Source organism: Gilbertella persicaria, assembly GCF_025201335.1.
Source record: "Gilbertella persicaria strain CBS 190.32 chromosome Unknown B0P05scaffold_12, whole genome shotgun sequence".
NCBI classification, from domain to species: Eukaryota; Fungi; Mucoromycota; class Mucoromycetes; order Mucorales; family Choanephoraceae; genus Gilbertella; species Gilbertella persicaria.
In genome coordinates, this window is record NW_026251973.1 from 403902 (window position 1) to 425430 (window position 21529).

Genomic DNA, 21529 nt, shown 5'->3' on the forward strand with positions numbered 1-21529 from the left:
AAAGGTCAATCATAAAATACAATATGTTTATTCATAAACACCGCCCAAGACATCTGTTTGTGCTAGTGCTAGTAACATAGGGTCATCAAAGTACTTGTTTATACTGACATCTTCAGAAAGACCCTTTCTTCTTCTTGTCTTGACCATAAAATCTCTGGCTAATTGTTGACCTGAACTGGCTTCAAGTGGACGAATGACTGTGTTCTTATCCAGAGGATCACCAGGAACAATTTGCCAATGATCAAAGATTTGTTGACAGAATGCTTGTCCTTCTGTATGTGTTCTAAGGTCTGTTTCAAAACCACAAGAGTCAATAACAGGAATATATGCCTTGACTGTATATAAAGGTGAACCTGGCTTGGGAATGTCTTGTGTGACATGACCTCTGTGATATGATCAGTAAGGAGAGAACATTGTTTGTTGATTTGTTTACCTTCGTCGTTGTAGAACTGCGTACACTGCAGATACACAATCTGCTGGTGCTTGTATTTCAACATAGTATACAGGTTCCATTAAACGGGGTGTTGCCTAACTTATGTGTCAACAAGACGCATTTCAATGTCTAGTACTTACAGTCAAGAAAGAAGAGTAACAGACACGACGTGCAGTAGGAATAATTTGTCCACCACCTCTATAGATGGGTTCATTTGCTAAGGCAGCATCTAAGATTTTGAATTTCACGTTACGGATAGCTAATAGAGAATGAGTTACAACAACAATAGGTCTATCGATTGCCTTACGTTCATCACAAAGAGGACCTTCTCTAGTACCCCATTGAAAACCTTGACGAATAGAGTCTTTGACTGAGAACAACAGTTTCTTGTCTACTTCAGTAGGTAGTGTATCGTCCATCAAAAGATTGGGTCCCATATCATCTGGACCGAATGCCCAAACAGATCTTGAGGCAAGTACATCCCAGCCATGCTTTGTTTCCAGATGTTGGCCTAATTTACTCTTTGACCAGCGAATACTGACATCGCCCTGTTCAATCTCCTGAGCCAATTCTTTCTCTAATGGTTCAGCAATCAACGTCAATTTGTTCCTGTAAGTCTATTTAGTGTCGAGTGTATATCAAACAGGCAACACTTACTTTTTGTTAGGTGTTTCTGCAAAGCACTTCAAGGCAGATGTCTCAACCACCGTCTCACAGAATCGTACGACTGGATCAGACACTTTGAGTTCAATTTCAGCATACATACGACGCAAATCATGCAAGACACAGTCCAGGTAAAGTTCGCCTGTACCTAACACAATATGTTCGCCTGACTCTTCTACTTTAGTCGTCACAATCGGATAACTCTTGTTGATTTTACGAAGACCATCCAACATCTTGGGTAATTCAGAAGGATTGACAGGTTCAATGGCTACTTTCAATGTAGCAGCTGTAGGGAAACGCAAAGGTTTAAAAATATAAGCATCTTCTTTAGACTTCTGGTCTACAATAGTGGCTGTCTTCATGATAGAACTATCTACACCACCAAGCAATACCCAACTACCAGCAGGAACACCTTCAACTGGAATACGGTATCTTGATTCAAAGATCCAAGTATGCTCTACTTTTTGCATCGCCATGTCTTCTTCATCTTCAATAGAATAGCCCTCACCCAACACACGTACTATCTGCCCAGCCTTGACACTGCCACTAAACACTCGGCCAAATGCTTGGAATTCTGTGCTCGATTCATTGTTGAACAGCTTTGTCACTTGGATCATCAAAGGTCCATCTGCATCACACTTGATCATGGACTGTACCACTTGAGAATCAAGAGGACCCGTGTAGAAGCGTTCAATCTTGTGAGCTGCATTATCAACAGGCGAAGGCACATGTTTAGCCACCATATCAACAAAGGAGCCTGATGTACCAAAGAACTGAGCCAATACCATATGAAGTAAAGGCTTCACATTTAAGCCATAATCTTTGGCTTTCAGATAGATACCTAATGAACGTAACGTCTTTTTTAAATCTTCTGTTTCTTCACCAATGACCTGTCCATAGATTTTATAGAGAGGCTCTAGAATGAAATGGACAAAGGTACGCTTGCTTGTACCATGGTTTGATTTACGGTTAAATGTGCCCTTTTGACTGTTATAGTAAATGTCGCCCCAAAGACGTTTGGCGAATTCGTTTTCGTCAAATTCAGCTTCATAGGAATCAGCATAGAGTTTAGCAAATGATTTAAGAGAAAAGATCCAGCCCGTTTGACTAGAAGCGAAACAGACATTGCCTAGTTCAGGTGAAAGACGAATTTGATCATGGCCAGCAACAGAACTAAAAGAAGAAAGTGAGTGACCTTAGTTTTTAGAAATCTTGACTTACCGAATCACACTGTTGACTTCTTCAATCGTATGACGCAATTTAAAGTAAGCATCAGCAGGTGGTAGTTTTAATTCCAAAATCAAACGATCTACTTTATTCACTACCAAAGTCATGGTAAGGCCTTCACGTACACAGTGTTTGATGACTTGTTCTGTATTGACCATGACACCTTCAACCACATCGACTACAATGACAACACCGTCTACTAGACGAGTAGCAGCCACGACTTCATCAATGAAATTAGCATGGCCAGGTGTATCCAACATATTTAATAAATATGACTTTTCTTTCATGTCTTGCATCACAAGTGTGACAGGCATTGATTTGATAGACACACCGCGTTCTCTTTCCAACATGTGTGTATCTGTGTATCGTTCAGGCTGATCCACATTGACAGGAATATTGTGTGTTTCTGAAATAAGCATGTCAACAAAGGATGTTTTACCGTGATGAAGATGGCCTGCAATAGCAATATTTCGTACAAGGTTGGGATAGTTCATCAAATCAGCCATGTATCTATAGCTTGGTGTGAGCCTGGCATTGGAAAACACGAACTTACTCTTTCTTGTAATACGTCTCTGGTAGATCTTTTTCGGTCACGTTGAACTTTCTGACTTTGATGGGTGCAATAATAGGTTCAGACAAAGGTTGTGTATCTTCTTCTTGAACCATGGTTTCGACTTCTTGACCATAGACTTCTTCAGCAGAGGGGTAATACTTTTTGTCTTCATGAAGTACAATTTGATTAGGAGGAATATCTATAGTGTGTTTAGTGATATGCTATTGTGCATTGGTCATTACCATCGATTTGCATTAACGCGTTATCTGCTGTTTCTTCTTCTTGTTGGTCATCTTGGTCATCCTCATACTGTTCCTTTTCTTCTTCTTCTTCTTCTTCTTCAAGTTCCAAATCATCGTTCTCATCCTCAAGATCTGGACCGAGATAGTTACCGAATTCGTCGTAAAGAGAGTCGTCCATTCTGTTATGTCGCGCTTTTTTGCTAAAAAACGGTGCCGTGATCTATCAAAAAGCGTAGTGAAAGATAAAAATCCTTTTTGTTAAAAAAAAAAATAGCGCCCACGTCATTTGTGACTTTCAGACGAGTTATTGTCGGAAGCTAAATCTGTAAACGAATGAGCAGTCCTACAGTCATTGTGTTCATTACTATGCTTGTAAAGACAAACTTCTAAAGAAGAACGAAACTTACTATTATTTAGATAAATGTGACAATTGACAGTGGATTCAAGCATAGGGGCAGACACAAAGGTTGATATAGCGTATTCCATCATAATTTGCGAGTAAACTTACTGTATCTGACTAAATGCAAGATATCATTGGCTTATATGCAAAAAAGTAACTGATATATTTTTGACAAGATATAGGGATTGAAGCTGTTCATAATCAAATGGCATGTTTTCAACTCCCTAACAATGATATCTAGGCATTGGATTTGTATGCCTTAATCACTAATAGCACTGGAGGCTGCAAGAAAAGAAGGTGTCTAACGACAGCCTTTAGCATCCGGAGGCGTCGTTTACCACAATCTGTATCTTAGTAGGCAAAATGAGTACCAGAGCGACCACAAAGAAAAATCTGCAGCATTGATTAAGTATATTGCAGTGTTAGTAAACCATGTTTCAAACTCTTTGACATCTTTGAAAATTATCTTCACTTCTGGCACAGAGTAGTGAGGAGTAATTCTTTAAATTTACAATTCTTAAATAGTGTTTTGTCATTAGAAATAGAATGATAGGCTGAATTACCAACAATTATTAGCTGAGAAAGGGCGAAGATGTTGAAGGGCTTCTAGCCAGCGCCTGTAGTCTCATATGCAGAAAACAAGCTGAGTTTAGTGATATATACAGCAAGAAGTATTGTAGTCCATTTTAGAGTTTGAAATCACATACATTTGATGAATTACAGGTTTCTTTGTGTGAAAAAAATACTTGTTTGTTGTTGTAGCTAATTGATAAAATATTTTTGATGAATTAGCCCTCAATTACTATTCCTAATGCAATATATCCTTCAAAAAAAAAAAAAAAAAAAAAAAAAAAAAAGGATTGCTTTTTGGAGTGGACGGAGTGTTTCCTTGAAATAATCACTGAAGAAGCTAGTAGAAAACAGTAGGTAGAAAGTTACAACCATTATCTTTTACTTCTATGGATGATAAAATATTTGCATTCCGCAAATCACAAAATTGCTTAAAACAATCTTTCTTGCCTCCGTTTCGGTTCAAGATATGGTAAATGCTCTCAGATTCATGCTTTATTTTCAGAATAATATACAAAGTGTAGAAAGAACAAATGTTTCCTCTTTTCCCTTATGTTTTTCAAAAATAAAGTCGATTTTTTTTTCTTCTCAAGGTAGGAATACGATAAACCAGAAGAATTTTGATGACAGGACAGAACATTCGCCACATGTTTTTACTTTTGATTTGGCAGCTTTAGAATTTATATTGTCTCAACAAATGTTTGAAGTGTCTACAAAAATGAACAAGTTCTTCTCGAAAAGAATCCAACTCGCCCACAAATAACTTTTATGAGTCTAAAACAAATGCAAAACCGTTTCAATCTGAAGTTAAAATACTATATTAGCTCTTCACCCATTAAACACAATGCTTCTAAAGAATAGGCTCTGTCTTGTTATCGAGATAGATCAAAAGATTAGATTGAAATAGCTGAATACAATAAGCGTACCTGACTACTGTCTCCATAGCAACCATAGGCAAATCTTTTTTATTATTATTATCTCTGCTAGTGAACAAAAGATACTCGTGTATTTTGAAGATGAACTCATGATTATTATCACAACCACATTTGATTCTATCTACATGGTGCTCCTGATCTTGTCACTAGAGATAACCTTTTTTTTAGTCTATAATCTCATCCATCCTGAGCGCCTTAAGCCATTACACAACAGGTTTTTTTTTTTAAAAAAAAAAAAAAAAAAAAAAAAAAAAAAAAAAAAAAACTTAATAAAAAGGGAACAATAACAATTGATTCTCCTCTATAAGCTCAGTTTCTTTTTTTTTTCATGCGATCTTTTTTTTATGAACTCAGTTTTTCATATAGTTTTAAGGAGTAGAGCGAAAAGAGGGGAAGAAGGGAGGAAGAAAACAAAGAAGGGGAAAGACTGCTAAAGATGGGATGATGATATTGAGAGTAGCTAATTATGATGTAGCAAAGTGTATGTTGGTGTGAATGTACAACATTCGTATTACTTCAATTGTAAGCATTGCGCGTGTTCAGACACAATTTTTAATTTTTTATAATTTCTAAAAAAAAGTTTTCTTTCCCCCTTCGCTTTCTTTTCTTCCTTTCTCTCTCTCTCTCTTTCTTTCTTTCTTTTTTTTTTTTTTTTTTTTTTTACTTTTTACTTGAAAGAATGGAAAGGACAATTTTATCAAAAGAAGAGACAGCATCTAGAAGCAATAAACCGCAAGTCTATCTCAGTAGTCCTCGGCCTCTTTTAAAAAGGCCCTTGGACGGCAATGCTTTTCCACCTAACCATCCATTGGCCAATTTACCTATACCTTCGCCTACACCTTATCAACAACAACAAGCAGCTCGTCTACACTATTACCATACTAGGCCCTCTGCGTATGTTGAGAATCCGAGTTTCGGCTTAAAGGATTTTGAATTACAAGATACCCTAGGCAAGTGACAACATATATACATACCATTTTTTGTTCTTATTTGTTCTATTTTCTAGGCACTGGCACATTTGGCAGAGTGTATTTGTCTAAATTTATACCTTCCAGTAAATTTTATGCTATGAAAGTATTAAAGAAGTCTGAAGTCGTAAGATTAAAGCAAGTGGAACATTTAATATCTGAAAAGCAAATACTGTCATCTGTTCGATTTCCATTTATCGTTGATCTGTAATTATTATTATAGTTTTGGATAGATTCGAATGCTCACGTTTCCCTATTTGTAATTATTATTTATTTATTTAGATTTTGTACATTTCAAGATGAATCTAATCTATACATGCTGCTTGAATATGTGGTGGGTGGAGAATTGTTTACGCATTTACGTAGAGCTGGCAGATTTACAAATGACATGACAAGATTTTACGCTTCTGAGATTGTATTGGCTATAGAATACTTGCATTCAAAGGATATCATCTACCGTGACTTGAAGCCTGAAAATCTGTTGATTGATCATCAAGGTCATATCAAGATTACTGATTTTGGTTTTGCAAAGAAAGTGGTTGATAGGTTTGTGTGTATATCATATTTGAATATGGCTAACTTTTTTTTTTTTTTTTTTTTGAAAGAACTTGGACATTGTGTGGTACTCCAGAGTATTTGGCTCCTGAAATTATACAGAGTAAAGGTCATGGCAAGGCTGTTGATTGGTGGGCTCTTGGTATTCTTATATTTGAAATGTTGGCAGGGTAAATTACATATATATATATATATGCATGTTCATTTGTAGATACTCAACTCAATTACGATTAGATATCCTCCCTTTTTTGATGATAATTCATTTGGCATATATGAAAAGATTTTAATGGGTAAAGTTCAATTTGCTGCACATTTCGATCCACTTGCCAAGGATTTATTAAAAAGGCTGTTGGTGAGCGATAGAACGAAACGTTTAGGCAACCTAAAGGTATAAAAAGGGAAAGAAGAAGAAAAAATGCACATATTAAAAACGATTGATTTTAGGGAGGATCGGAAGATGTGAAAAGACATAAATGGTTTAGAGGCGTTGATTGGATTGGTTTGTTGGACAAAAATGTGCGGGTAAGTACACTATTATGGCAAGAGAAAGAGGTTGACTTTTTAATTTTAGGCACCAATTATTCCACATTATCCACATCCTGGAGACACAAGCAATTTTGAAAAGTATCCTGAACAGTTTGACACCGAGTGTAATCTGGAAGGAGATCCCTACAAGGAGCTTTTTGTAGGCTTTTCATCTTAATAAATTCGTAGATTCCAATCTATGTACAGTTACCATACCTATATGATTTTAATTGCCCTTTATTCATACCCTCTTTTTATGTTACCAAACAAACAAATGAAAAAAAACAAAGCTACAATAATACTACAATGATAATAAAATCCCTTTATTTTACATGATCAGCTTACTTGATGATCAACACATATAAAGTTTAATTATATACAGCATTAGTAGTTGTATGTAAGTCTAATAAGAAAAGAGAACGAGGCTGTGTCAACAAGTTTTACTATACGATTAAAGGAGTCTGGTGATTAAAGGAGTGAAAATCAGTGCACACACACACTGTTTGTTTACATTTTCTGCTTAAAAAGGAAAACAGACTGAGTACAAAAGGTGCTTCATTCACACTTTTTCTATTTGAGTATAAAATGTCGTACGTTTTCTTACTAAAGTTATGTCAAAAGTCAAGGCTTGTGTTCATATAGATTAAATATTTTTTATTTTCATTATTATTACTATTATTCTGATCAACAGAGAATGAAATAAAATTATACACAGTGAATAAGAAGCTGGTTCTTATATGGTATAGATTATGCACGTTTAAAATATTTGAGGAATTTTTTTGTCATTGTATTGGTGACAAGTTGTCCTGTAGGTGTGCTGGTCAAAGCATGGTTCATTTTGGACTTCTTGTTGTTGTGGAACACATTCATAAACGACTTGAGAGAACTGAAAGAAGAAGTTGATTTTCTTTTTTTTAACATTTGATTTAAATGACTAGCATTCGTGTTCTGTTCAACAGTCTTGGATGGTGATTGTTCTCGACTAGTAGTTATTTTAGCCACCGCAGGGTGCTGTTCAGTGGATGTTACACATGATGAAATGCCAGACTCAATCAAGACAGGAGCCATGTTGACATATTGTACAAACTCTTCATCCCCTTCATCTTCTTCGTCACTGCTTTTTGTGTTATCAAGATCGGGTGTGTCTTCATAATATTCTTCATCATCTTCTACGGAAACAACATTGCTATATTCAAACCATGATGCAATTAGATCATCCGAAAATGTCTTTTGATATGCTTGGAAAGGCACTTGTTTGCCATGCAGCAGAGGCTCATGAGGAAACAGTTCTGAAATCTTCACAGAAGGTGATGCAGTTCCGTCCAACATGGTGCTAAAAAAATCTTGAAAGATCCAGTCTGTCGCTTGAGGAATTTTTGTGCTTGGACATGCTGATAACTTTGACGCTGGAGAAGCAGAAGGAAATAGAATAGTTTCAGTCATCATATGAATAAATAAATAAATAAAAATGTCGAAAGCCAAAAGAGAGAAAAAAAAGAAGGGTTTCTTTTATATTTGTAAATCTCTCTTTTTTTATATTTTTGCACAACCATCAACTCAGATACATTTCCCGCATGTCTGTCGCATGGGGAGGTTCATTTACAACAATCAGTGCGCAAAAATAAAAAGTTGAAGCACAAACAAAAGAATCAAGTTGCTAGAGATGCATGGGTTACACGAGTGTCCGTGATTTTTTTTTTATATTAAGCCAAGGTTGATGTAAAATGCCTCGTTCATCTTCGTCATTCCCATACGATAGTGCATGGTTAGTTTTCTTTGTGTGGCCAAGAAAAAAAAAAATGGTTGAGACGATCTTGTATTTTGTTTTGTCTTACTTGACTAACAATGACCATTGTTTCCCTTTGTCTGTATTGGTTATACAGTCACGCAGAAAAAACCTTGGATGTCTTTTCATGATTCTTGAACAAGTTTCCCAAAGCATAATGATAGATGAGCACTGTAAACCGTGTAAGATAAATGCTTAGGTTGTTTACTTGACAAAAAAGAGAAAAGACTAACATTTGATGTAGTCACTATTTGCATCAATCACAGCTTAGTGTTGGTCGGTCATATTGTCGATCAAGCATGTAGTGGTATAAATATAATGAGTTGAAGACTATCTCATTTTTGGCAATTATGCAATTGACAAAATAGTGGCATTCAACTACCTCCTCGTATTTGTGTCAATATTTTACATATACTGGTTAATGGCTGTTATTAATTTGTCTTCCTTCTATTCTCTGCTCTTTCTTATAACCTAATGTAAGTAACAATATAAATATTATTAATGTATCTCATGCTCTGCTTAATTTCTAGAACAAAAACCTCTTGTACTTTTTTTTTTTTTTTCTTATTTGACTCATTGAACTTATAAACTGATATTACGGTTATGTAGCGTTTACCAAAGTCTTTTTTTCAGGTTTTGAGAGTAGGCATTCAAAAATGTTATCAACAGCCATAAGAGCAACAGCCGAGTAGTTTTCTGCTATTGATTGAACAATAGGATTCTCCCAGCAATCACGCCACTTGCCCCCCCCCAAAAAAAAAAAAGTTCATTATTCTCTGAACTTTGTAAGGTCAAAGTGTCAGATAGATGATTCGATAAGGAGCTAGCAGGTATTCCGAAGACGGAATTTCAAGTTTATAATGTAGTACATGCAGGTCTTTTTCTTTTTTGCTAATAATACAATGGCCATTGATTTTCCGACGCGAGTGTCCCCTAACTGACAGTTTAAAAGGAAGAACAAAAAGCGCGTATGTGCTTCGCATATCGTCATCTCATTTAGTAATTGTGCATGATTCCTCATGCTCCTTTAGTTAAAATTGGATCTTATTGTTCTATTTTTCGAAGCCGATAGATGCTCACATCATCCAAACGAAAAAAAAAAAATAGCATCAATACTAAAAGGAAAAATGATACGATCCTCTTTTGATCGTCATACAAATGTCATAGTACAAAGAGTTTAAACAAGAAAACTGTCTTTTTTGTTCTGGTCTTATGTGAGAGTGAGAGAGAGTAAATAAAGAATAGAAAAATTAATATATATATATTTATGCACTAAAATGAGCAACTTCCCAAGCACAAAGGAAGTGCATTGCATATACGGTTAGAAATAGACTTGTACATAGTTTATAGGAACAAGCCAATAAAGAATACCCTTTTCTTTCTATTTCTCTTAAACAGTAGTACAATGTGTCAAGATGATGATTTTTTGTAACCTATTTAGCTCGTGTTTGACGAAAAGCTGCATAATGTCTGACCATTTTAAGCCCTTTATTACCCTTGTGTGTAATAATGACCAATGCAGGACTAAAAGAAACACTACTCACGCTTATCTAATCATATTCCTATGCTTGCAGCTTAAATGAAAACTTTGTTTTGAAATAGAAAACGTCTTCTTCATACCAAAAAAGTAGTCATAGATTGATTCTAAATGAAGTGTAGCCGCAAACATTTCATAAATAAAATAAATAGGTTCTTTTCGATGCCAAGCGCCATTAATTTTGTAAGTGACCAAGTCTTTTATACCAAACAAAAGGAGTTAAATGCCCATTCATACACGCATAAATGCCCCAAAGGTACCATGGACGTTAGTAAACATTATCTGTAGGTATTTGGGGCATTTATGCGTGTATGAGCAGGCTTTATACTACCTTTATATGCCTAAAAAAACAAGCTTTATATGGATTACTGTCTTTTTTCATTATTGAAGCATGTATTTGCTTAGTGTCTCTATTGCATGAGTAAGCAATATACTATCAGATCGGTTATCCAAGTAAAATAGCTTGTTAAACCGCACTTGATTCGTCCAAATCAAAGGAAAGAATATATTTGCTTATAAAAAATGTCAAATTGTTAAGAAACTCTATAATACATGACATACAAAAGATGGCCTTTAGAACGTACATAAAATCCCAGTAAAAACTACAATGTATTCACAACCCCAATTTGATTAAATACTATGAAAAAACTAATATGTATACAGTTAACTTGGATTATTTTCTTGCTTTTTTTTTAAAAAAAAAAAAAAAAAAAGACAAACATTGAACCTGAAGTATGAACTTCGTGACTTTTTGAGCGGAGTGACGCATGAAGTGACGTATGCACTTTGTGTTGCGCGTCCCGATGACTATTTTTTGAAAAGAAAGACAAACGCGAAGTAGGTTTCCTCTTATCTTTTTCTATAAAGAAAAAATAATAATAAATATGGTCCTTGAAAAGAAAGACGAAGCAAACAAGAAGCTGACAGAAGAAAAGCCCAATGAAAAGGCTGTCAAAAAGGACAGAAACGAAAAGAAGGAACAAGAAGAAGAGTTGGTAATAAAAGACAAAGCGTGTGTGTGTGCGTGCCCTTATTTACATTATCTATATTAGTCTGAAGAAGATCAACAATTAAAGAACGAGTTGGAGTTGATGGTTGAGCGTCTAGGGGTAAATTGAACTAGATGATATAAACGATAATTGATCACATCAATAGGAAAACAAGACAGAACTTCACCGTCCTGCACTTGAACACTTGCGCACAGCCATTCGTACCTCAACAAGTTCCATGACATCTGTACCGAAACCCCTCAAGTTTTTGAGCAAATTCTACCCATCATTAAAGAAGCTTCATGAATCATGGCCTGAATCTGCTGACAAGAAGCTCTTTGCTGATATTTTGTCTGTTCTTTCCATGAGTTATGCTGAAGAAGGCCAACGTGAAACTCTGAGATATAGATTCATTGGCTCTACTGAGGAAGATATTGGCTCATGGGGACACGAATATGTGAGACACTTGTCAGGCGAAATTATGCAAGAATACCAAGCACGTCTAGAAAACGAACAATCCACTGAACAATTGATCAATTTGGCTTTGGAAATCGTACCTTTCTTCCTCAAACACAATGCTGAAGCTGATGCAGTTGATCTTTTGCTTGAAGTTGAATCTATTGATCAATTGACGCGTTTCGTTGATAAAGACACATATGAGCGTGTTTGTCTTTATATGGTTGGGTAGGTGATTGTTGATACATGTATATTTGTTAACATTTTAATAGTTGCATTAACTTGCTTGCTCCTCCTGATGATCTTGAATTCCTCAAGACCGCCCGTACTATTTATCGCAAGCAAGAGAAATATGCTCAAGCCCTTAACTTGTCTATTCGAGTAGGTGATATGGACTTGATCAAAGAAGACTTTGAACAATGTCCCGATCCGTAAGTGTGTTCTCTTTTTGTCTTTTTATAGTGAGCTTATGACTAAACAACAAATAGATTACTCAAGAAGCAAATGGCATTCCAACTTGCCCGTCAACAAATTCATATCGAAACAGATGATGCTGACCTTAATGCCTGCATTAATAACTCCAATCTCTCCAACTACTTCCTTTCTCTTGCTCATGAATTAGACGTTATGGAACCTAAAGTACCTGAAGATATCTATAAAAGTCATTTGGAAAATCATAGAACTGCATTCAGTAGCAACATTGACTCTGCCCGCAACAACTTGTCCTCTACTTTTGTGAATGCCTTTGTTAATGCTGCGTTCTGTAAAGATAAGCTTATGGTGACTGATGATGAAAATGATTCGTCTTGGATCTACAAGACAAAAGAACATGGCATGACAAGTGCTACTGCTTCTTTAGGTTTGATTTCTCTTTGGAATATTGAAACTGGTTTAGGTTTGATTGACAAGTATATGTACTCTACTGATGACAATATCAAGGCTGGTGCTTTGCTCGGTATTGGTATTTTGAACTCTGGTGTTCGTGAAGAATCTGATCCTGCATTGGCTTTGTTGTCCGAACACTTAGAATCAGGCAGTCTTTCAGTCAAACAAGCTGCTATTTTTGGGTAAGATAAAATGGAAAGGAGAAGGAAAAGAAGAAGACTTATGTGTTTTATGTAGTCTTGGTCTTGCTTATGCTGGTTCTGCTCGTGAAGAAGTCTCAGAATTGCTGTTGCCTATTGTGAGTGATACTAATTTAGCCATGGAACTTTCCTCTTTGGCTGCTTTGTCCCTTGGTCTCGTCTTTGTTGGCTCTTGTGATGGTGATATCACAAGTACTATCTTACAAACTATGATGGAACGTGAAGATGTTTACCTCAAAGACTCTTGGTCTCGCTTCATGGCTTTGGGTCTTGGTCTTTTGTACCTTGGCAAACAAGACGCTTCTGAGGCCACCTTGGAAACCTTGAAGGCTATTGAACATCCTCTTGGTCAACAAGCTGAAGTTTTGGTTGAAGCATTGTCTTTTGCTGGTACTGGTAATGTGTTGAAGGTGCAAAAGATGCTTCACATGTGCAACGATCATTTGGATAAAGAAAAAGACGACGATACATTCCAAGGCTTTGCTACTCTTGGTGTTGCATTGATTGCTATGGGTGAAGAAGTTGGTTCAGAGATGTCATTGCGTACATTCAACCATTTGGTAAGTCTTTATTCTTATTATAACATTGACTTATGTGCTGTTGTAGATGCATTATGGTGAACCTGTCATTAGAAAGGCTGTTCCCTTGGCTTATGGTATTTTATGTGCATCCAACCCTCAAGTAAACATCCTCGACACACTCAGCAAATACTCTCATGATAACGACAGTGATGTTGCTATCAGTGCTATTTTTGCTATGGGTCTTGTAGGTGCTGGTACTAACAATGCCCGTCTTGCCCAAATGCTACGACAACTTGCAAGCTTCTACCATAAAGATACCTCAAGCTTGTTCATGGTTCGTATTGCTCAAGGTCTTTTGCATATGGCCAAGGGTACAATGACACTGAATCCATTCCACACTGACCGTCAAATCATGTCCCCTGTTGCCATTGCTGGTTTGATGACAAGCGTTATTGCTTTCACTGACCATAAAACATGTAAGTATACAAGCGTATTATCAAGCAAGATGCTAATGCTATGCATGTAGTCATATTTGGCAAATTCCATTATTTGTTGTATTCACTTGTCACTGCCATGTATCCCCGTTTCTTGATCACATTCGATGAATCTGTAGAAAACTTGCCTGTCACAGTTCGTGTTGGTCAAGCAGTTGATGTTGTGGGTCAAGCAGGTCGTCCAAAGACAATCACTGGTTTCCAAACACATTCTACGCCTGTCCTTCTTGCTCATTCAGAACGTGCTGAACTCGCCACTGAAGAATGTAAGTGTCTCTTAGTTATACAATATAGGCTCACCTCTCCTGATTTTTTATAGATACACCTTTAGCACCTGTATTGGAAGGTATTGTACTTTTACGAAAGAATCCTGATTATATGGAAGAAGATAAAGAGTAGAAAAAAGAGCAACTGTTTACATAAATAATGCAAAATTACTGTCTATTGATCTTTTCTTTTCTTTTTAATGGTAGTTGAATAAATAGACTGGACATAGTCTATAATTGTTCATTTTCTGCTGATTTGAGACAGAATCCAATAATCGCTGTAACACCGAGTGACTTGTATTGAAGTCAAACTTTAACAATTAAGCGTTATTTCCTTTCTCTTTTCATATCATGAAGTGCCAGAAATTGTACAATGGAAGCGAAATACCTATTTTAGGACGTATGTAAAACATTACAGAGGTAATAAACAAGCAAACTTACCGGTTATTCTACATAAGTGGGAACATATAGAATAAATACAATTGAAGAGCTTCGCCCAGTAGTTTATGAGGCTGTTCGTTCGGGATATCGACTGATAGGTAAAGAACCGTTTGCAATAAAGAGTAAGCCCATAACTTATTTTACTGCTAGACTCTGCTACTGTTTATCGCAATGAGCAAGTACTGGGGCAGATCCTAAAAGAAGTTTTTGCTGATCCTTCTTTTGGTGTTCAAAGAAAAGATCTTTTTATTACTTCAAAACTTTGTGAGTATGGCTATTGAAAACAAGCGTGTTAATTCTCAAAATATAGCTCCGCAGAACCAAGGCTATGATGCTTGTTACAAAGGTAATCAAAGGCTTTGTTGATGTGTTTACTTATATCTCTCTTAGCTGTCACAGAATCTTTAAACAAGTTTGATTTGGATTATCTTGATCTGTATTTGATTCATTGGCCTGGGTAAGAAAATAAAGCATACATGTATATCGATTAAAATGTATCGCAAGCTAGCACGGCAAAAAAGAAGTTATCTGATCCAATTAATCAGACAAACCGTACTGAAAGCTATAGAGCATTAGAGCAGCTGTACAAGGAAGGCAAATTGAAGCATATTGGTGTCTCTAACTACACAGTGAACCATCTAAAGTACTTATTGGATCATTGTACTATCGTTCCTCATGTTCATCAGTTTGAATTGCATCCATGCTTGTTTCAAGAAGATTTGTTCGATTTGTGCCAAAAAAACAAGATTCAGATACAAGCCTATTCAAGCTTGGGGGAAGGTCAATTGGTTAATGGTGAAATCCAGATACCACATTTGCAAACTATTGCAGACAAGCTGAATGTGTCTATTGCTTTAGTTTTATTGAGATGGGCTGTTCAGCATGGTTGGTTGATTATACCAAAATCAAAGACAGCTACTAGAATAAGGGAAAATGCGGCTGTGTTTTCATTCAACATAGAAGATCAGGTATTTAGATAAATCTCTTTATATAAAAAAAAAAAGTAACTTTATTACAGGGTATGAAACTACTTGACACTATTCATACAACAGAACATAGACGTTTCTGCTGGGATCCAAGCGATATTTATTAAATCCTGCTCCTGATAACTATGGAAGTTTTAGTAAACATTTCAGGACGCAAATGTGTACTGGATAAGTAAAGTTCAAAAATAAAACACATTGCATTTGAAACTATTTCTGTTTGCTGTATGTAATTACAATAAATACGTAAAAAAAATAGGCTGGAGTGAATAAAGTAAAAGTGCGAGAATCGCGAGAGCTTGATGGGTAATGAGAGACGGTTTGGTTTAAATTTCGGTGAAAGAGAGTAAAAAGAGCTTGGAAAAAGTCATTTTGTGCTCACAGGTAACCTTCTACTTTATGTTTGTATGCGTGTTACGCTTTTTAAGTAGATATTAGCCATCTTCTTGAAAGTATTAACCAGATTGCAAGAATAGAATCACTGGCCAAATACCTACCACTAGTCAGGACATAAATCATGTGAGTATATTGCTTCTTCTTCCTCTTCATTATTGATAACTGTCTATAGAGACCTTTTTCTCTACATGATTAGAAAATATCTGGATGACATTCTTTCTTATTTCTCAGTTTGTACATATATGTATTCGTATCATGTCAAAAAAAAAGAGATATGTGTTTCCTGAAATAAGGAAAGTATCAAACCACACGAAGAAATGGAAATAGGTATCATGTTGCTTATTAGTATACCATATCCTTTTTAAAGTATAAATAAAAGCTACTTATGAATTCATTAAATGCAAAAAAAGAGTTATTTCTTTCAGAAAAAGAGAAAGAGATTGATTTTAAAAGCATAAATACTATTAGTTGCTTCGGCATGGAAAATCACTAGTATTTGAGATTATACGGACCGAAATCCAATCAAACGCGCCGAAAAGGAGACAATAAAGCCTTCAATCAGCTTATTTTGAAAATGATATATTACAATAGCTGGCCCAGCCATCATATAAGGGGATGTAGCTCAGGTTAAAGATTATATTTTTTTATTAATAAACAATTATATGGGCTACTCTATGGAGCATAATGCCAAATTGTATGAACAGTTTTCAAAAAAAGAGAAAAAGGAGAGAGAGTGAAAAAACCTGACAGAAAGCAGACAACAGGAAAAAAGTAAGAGAGAAAAGAAACAGAGACAGAAAGAGTATTGTATATTTGCATGATTCCAAGGGCATGACCAACGGTTGGGAACTTTGATAATCACTTACCACCGTGGCAGCGCAGAGGAAAGGCATGACAAAAATAGTTCGTCTATGACGAGACCAGAGGAGGGAGCCAACGATCACCAGGATCTTGATCAGGGCGGATATTTGCAAGAGGATGTACAAGTACATCAATTGCATAAAGCAATTGTAGCAGCGCCGACCAAAAAGGAGGAGGACCAGAGGAAGCCTTAGTTGGCAGTTGATTTAGAGTATAATCAAGACGATGAACACCAGCAGGAGCAATAGGTAGTGCATCCCATAATGCTGGGTCAAGCGCCTGACATGACAAAAAGTGTTCACGGGAGACAAAAGCACCAGAGAGACAAGGACATTCTTCACGCATATTCGCAAAGCGACCAAGACGCCAACGCACCAAGCGACTACGAGAAGTACGAAGCATGGGCAGGTATAAGATTGGATCCGGCTTAGACGTACAAGGACGACAAGCACGGAGAAGGACGGAACGACCACGAGCCGCATGTCGCACCATCTGGCGGTCAAATTGGCTCTGCCATTGTCGTCTAAAGTGAGTACGAAGTTCAGCATTAGAGACGGGCTGTGGGTCCGGTAGTGAACGGTACAAGACATTCTGTTGAAGAAGCTTGACCAGGCGAGGGTACCGTAGTTGATCACGCAAAAGCACTATCAAGCAGTCATCAGGGAGGTATTGTACACGCAAAGCGAATTTGGTGACAAGGATGTTGTACCTATGATTCATAGCAGGAAGACAGGTGAGGTGTTTTGCAACTTGAAACCAAGAGCCACCAACAAACATACGGACCAGGCGATTCTGCAGATCATCTAGGTGTGTCATGTCTGCCGAAGCAAGACGGGATATAGCCAAACCATACTCTATCTTGGGACGAATAAAGCAGGCATACAGCCGAGAGGACAAAAGAAGGGAGAAACCATTGCGGTGAACACCGACAGAGGTTAGCAGAGCCATGGTCTTGATGGCCTTAGCAGATCTCAAAGAGATGATGCCAGGTCCATGGATGCCTTTTTCTCGAAAGGGTACACCAAGATAGATGAACTCGTCCACGAGGGGCAGAGATTCGCCATACAATGTCAATCGAGGGCCATCACAAGGTGAGTTTAGAACTGCACACTTGGCCGGACTCCAACGATATCCAAGGGAGCAAGAATGCTCAGCAGCAAGGTTCAACATATGCTGGACTTGACTACGAGAGCCGAAGATCGCAACATCATCCGCAAAAAGAAGACAATTCAGAGGAATTGCATCAGACATACCAGGAGGACATACCAAAGTAGTACCAGCCGTAGCAGCAGAACGAAGGAGAGAAGGAAGAGAGTTAATGTACAAAGAGTACAAGTGCGGAGAGAGAACAGAACCTTGCAGAACACCCGTGACAGGCTGAAAGGGAGTAGAAGAGTGGTTGGCTATCAGCACAGATACTTGTACGTCGTCAAACAAGTTGACTAGTAAAGCAAGCACAGGCCGAGGTAGAGAGGAGCGAGCCAGTACATCCCAGATGACACGTCTGTCGACAGTATCATAAGCAGCCTTGATGTCAAGAAAAGCAACAACAGGACGGCGATGGTTGGTTAGAAAGTAATCATGCATCAAGTCATGCAAGCATAGAGCTTGATCCAGAGGACTACGTTGAGGACGGAAACCACCTTGCGCAATGTCCAGTGTAGGCGAGTGTTCATGAAGACAATCAGCTATTGTAAACTCAAAGAGCTTACGCATGACTGATGTCAACGAAATCGGTCGATAGTTGGACGGATCAGAGGGATCACCTTTTTTGTGTATCGGGTATACATTAGCAAGACGCCAGAGAGAAGGAGTATAAGCCCATTGATAACACAGGGAGAACAGGAGAGACAAAAGCGGGGCAAGGTCCTTGGTCACGGCCTTCAGCATTTCTGCTTTCAGGTGATCGCTTCCAGGTGCCTTCCGAAGAGGTAAACGCTTGATGTGATCCATGATCGTGTCTGCTGAGAACATATCCAAATTGGATGGCAAGACAAAAGGAACCAAACTATCACAGGAAAGTGGTGGGGGTGGACGAGATTCTGATGGGGCAACAGAGAGCCAGCATAGACCGAAGTCAAGTGAGTAGCCATAGCATCTACTGAAGCTTTAGGGCCATCTTTGTGAGCATAAGTACCGGAACAATCACGTCTTCTTTTCATACGAGAGAGGGTGCCAGTGGCTTTAGAAAAGTCTTGTTCCAACTGAGCACAGAAGTTCTTCCAAGAGAGACGCTTAGCTTTAGCAACAAGACGACGAAAGTGACGATGTGCATCATGATGCAACGACCACCAGTAAGCTTTGTCAACACCAGAGGCATGACGCCACCTACTATAACAGCGATCGCGTTCTCGAGCTGCTGATTCGATATCAGGAGTCCAGTACTTCTTCCACCATTTTCCAGACCGATGTTGTCTTGCACCAACCGACCCATCCAAAGCCTCGTAGAAGCACCCATTAAGAGTAGCATTCAACTCGTCAATATCAGGGCGTTCAAGCGGTGGCGCAGAGACCAGCTGACTCAGAGTAGATTCCAGAGGAACTACAAGTGAGCGAAACTTGCTTTGGAACAGTGCCAAAGGTTCCTTTTCCCGCAAGCGAGATAGGTTCCAAAGGCGTCGTGGAGCAAGACCGTCAGAGCCAGCATGAGCCCCAGATCCCAAAGTAGAATCATAGTCGAATGACAAAGTCATCAACCGGTGATCAGACCCAAGGGAGAGATCAGATTCTACTGCGACTTGAGCACCACGCATATTCCACGAGGAAATATTTGTAATGAACAAATCGATGATACTACTCATTTCCATACCACGTCGAAACGTTGTAAAGGTGGGTACACCACGACAAAGAGTAGTATTCAGCACAGCCAGGTCTCGTTGTTCAAGCCATGCACGCATAGCAAGACCACGCGAGTTGGTAGCGGAATCACCAGTGAGATCACCAAAGCGAGCATTAAAGTCACCACAGAGGATAGAGTCAGAGTTGAGAGGAATTGAGGAGAGAGCGGATAGCACCAGCTCATTAGAGAGACTGGGTGGAAAGTACGAACAATGCACATTGACTGCTCCCATTTTGAGTGAGAGAGTATATGCATTGAAAGACGGCAACTGGGTGACAGGAAAAGGACAGGAAGGAGAGACAAGAGCAGAGACACCACCAGAACCACGGTTGTTTGCACCAACTACCTTTGATCCATATAGATGGTATTGCGACCAATCTATAGGAAGATAGCCGGCTGTGAGCCAAGTTTCAGTGATAAATAGGATACTGGTGGTCAAGACATGTGATATAACATCGTGGATGGTCGTGGTTTTTAGGCCATTCGCATTCCAGATGCTAATGGAGAAGGAGCGTGATGGGTGGGCGGGAGTATGGATTGGATCATATCATTAAATTCCATTTCGGAATCAGTGCAGAATCCTCAACAGCCGTTTGTTCGGAAACAAAAGCAGCTTGCTTTGGATTTCCTTTTCCAAACGAGAACGAGCAGAAGCAAGAGCCAAGAGAGGTCAGCATCGTCAATCCAACCCAACTCAACGAAGGATCGACCAACAGGGCCAACAAGAAGAGGACGCAAGAAAGAGAGGGTATCCACAGCGCGGCTGTTCACCAGTGAGGCATTTCGCTTGCTCTGTTTGCTTCAGACAAAGCAGCGAACTTGGGATCAGCAAGGTGCTTAGGATCCAAAGGATCGAAGCCACCGACCAATTCAGCACCTACCTTTTGCATGGTAGCAGTGAATTGCTCCACATACTGCACATGCATCAGGAGGCCAAGCACACCAGAAGCAGGAAAAGAGATGTCAAGGATGCGTCCAGTATCCACACCAGAACGACGGAGACGAGAGCGGACTTCAGATCTATTGATCTTACGAGAGCGACCAAGGTACACATATGTAAAGCCCTGAGGACCTTTGGCAGCAGGGCTCACAAAGGCACGGGCAGCAGCAACTCGTTTCTTCTGCGAAACGCGGGCAGGACGGGCAGGGAGAGAGGCAGGCTTAGCAGCCTTGGCTGCCCAAGAGGAAGCATGGATGATGAGCCAACACTGCCTGGGTGTGTGGCAGTGGGAGTAGGGGAGAGACAGGAGAAGAGACCTGAATGCCGCCTTCGGACATTGAAAATTGACTCGAGAGTCCGGACACGAGAAAGGAGCTTGCTGTTTTCTGACTCCAAGAAAATTTTTTCCTTCTCAAGGATGGAAACCTTTTCTTTCAGAGCTATGAGTTCTGAAAAAACAGTTTCGTGTTGTTGTACCTGTTGTGCTAGGGTCAGCACAAGTTGATGCAACTGCTGGATGTCCAGGTGAGTTGCCATTTTGATGGATGGATGCTTTTTTAGACGGATGCACTAACGGATGGATAGGATGCAGTGTTAGATTTTTTGACAGAATGATCGAATTTGATTGGTCAAAACCAAAAAAAGTGATCTAAAAGCGAAAGAAAGGTGGGATGTAGCTCAAATGGTAGAGCGCTCGCTTAGCATGCGAGAGGCACTGGGATCGACGCCCAGCTTCTCCAAACTTTTACTGTCTCATTGAATTTCGTGAAACGTTCGTTTTTTGTTTTTGTTTTTTTTTTGTCGAAGGTTTTTCTAGTAAATGAAGTAGAGCATATGATATTGTTACAGAACAAAGGTGCAAAT

General features: G+C 38.5%; 5 protein-coding genes and 1 non-coding gene across 6 annotated transcripts; 4 read left to right on the forward strand and 2 right to left on the reverse strand.

Annotated features, from left to right (window-relative positions):
- B0P05DRAFT_488219 (P-loop containing nucleoside triphosphate hydrolase protein) lies at positions 1 to 3338 on the reverse strand. The gene is made up of 7 exons (XM_051575280.1): positions 3119 to 3338; positions 2877 to 3075; positions 2318 to 2833; positions 1091 to 2269; positions 574 to 1042; positions 434 to 528; positions 1 to 385 (listed from the first exon to the last, which is right to left on the reverse strand). Exons 1-7 carry the CDS (start codon positions 3294 to 3296, stop codon positions 28 to 30), a joined length of 2994 nt encoding a protein of 997 aa, XP_051436637.1. The 5' UTR covers positions 3297 to 3338; the 3' UTR covers positions 1 to 27.
- A 2354-nt stretch (positions 3339 to 5692) lies between these two features.
- Positions 5693 to 7496, forward strand: B0P05DRAFT_603058 (camp-dependent protein kinase 9). Its single transcript, XM_051583287.1, has 7 exons — positions 5693 to 5973; positions 6030 to 6198; positions 6274 to 6537; positions 6597 to 6716; positions 6781 to 6934; positions 6991 to 7068; positions 7118 to 7496. Exons 1-7 carry the CDS (start codon positions 5703 to 5705, stop codon positions 7247 to 7249), a joined length of 1188 nt encoding a protein of 395 aa, XP_051436638.1. The 5' UTR covers positions 5693 to 5702; the 3' UTR covers positions 7250 to 7496.
- A 206-nt stretch (positions 7497 to 7702) lies between these two features.
- B0P05DRAFT_36297 (uncharacterized protein) lies at positions 7703 to 8574 on the reverse strand. Its single transcript, XM_051573628.1, has one exon. It carries the CDS (start codon positions 8515 to 8517, stop codon positions 7819 to 7821), a length of 699 nt encoding a protein of 232 aa, XP_051436639.1. The 5' UTR covers positions 8518 to 8574; the 3' UTR covers positions 7703 to 7818.
- A 2683-nt stretch (positions 8575 to 11257) lies between these two features.
- On the forward strand, positions 11258 to 14545 carry B0P05DRAFT_535258 (armadillo-type protein). The gene is made up of 9 exons (XM_051577416.1): positions 11258 to 11389; positions 11447 to 11503; positions 11550 to 12067; positions 12112 to 12270; positions 12328 to 12906; positions 12962 to 13484; positions 13531 to 13921; positions 13972 to 14205; positions 14259 to 14545. The coding sequence occupies exons 1-9, from the start codon at positions 11279 to 11281 to the stop codon at positions 14336 to 14338; spliced, it is 2652 nt and encodes an 883-aa protein (XP_051436640.1). The 5' UTR covers positions 11258 to 11278; the 3' UTR covers positions 14339 to 14545.
- Positions 14546 to 15840, forward strand: B0P05DRAFT_535270 (NADP-dependent oxidoreductase domain-containing protein). The gene is made up of 7 exons (XM_051577417.1): positions 14546 to 14605; positions 14664 to 14744; positions 14797 to 14910; positions 14957 to 14992; positions 15037 to 15103; positions 15155 to 15614; positions 15665 to 15840. The coding sequence occupies exons 1-7, from the start codon at positions 14557 to 14559 to the stop codon at positions 15737 to 15739; spliced, it is 882 nt and encodes a 293-aa protein (XP_051436641.1). The 5' UTR covers positions 14546 to 14556; the 3' UTR covers positions 15740 to 15840.
- Positions 15841 to 21332: 5492 nt separating this feature from the next.
- On the forward strand, positions 21333 to 21405 carry B0P05DRAFT_t36. Its single transcript has one exon. It is a non-coding gene; the product is annotated as a tRNA-Ala (tRNA).
- Positions 21406 to 21529: the final 124 nt, after the last annotated feature.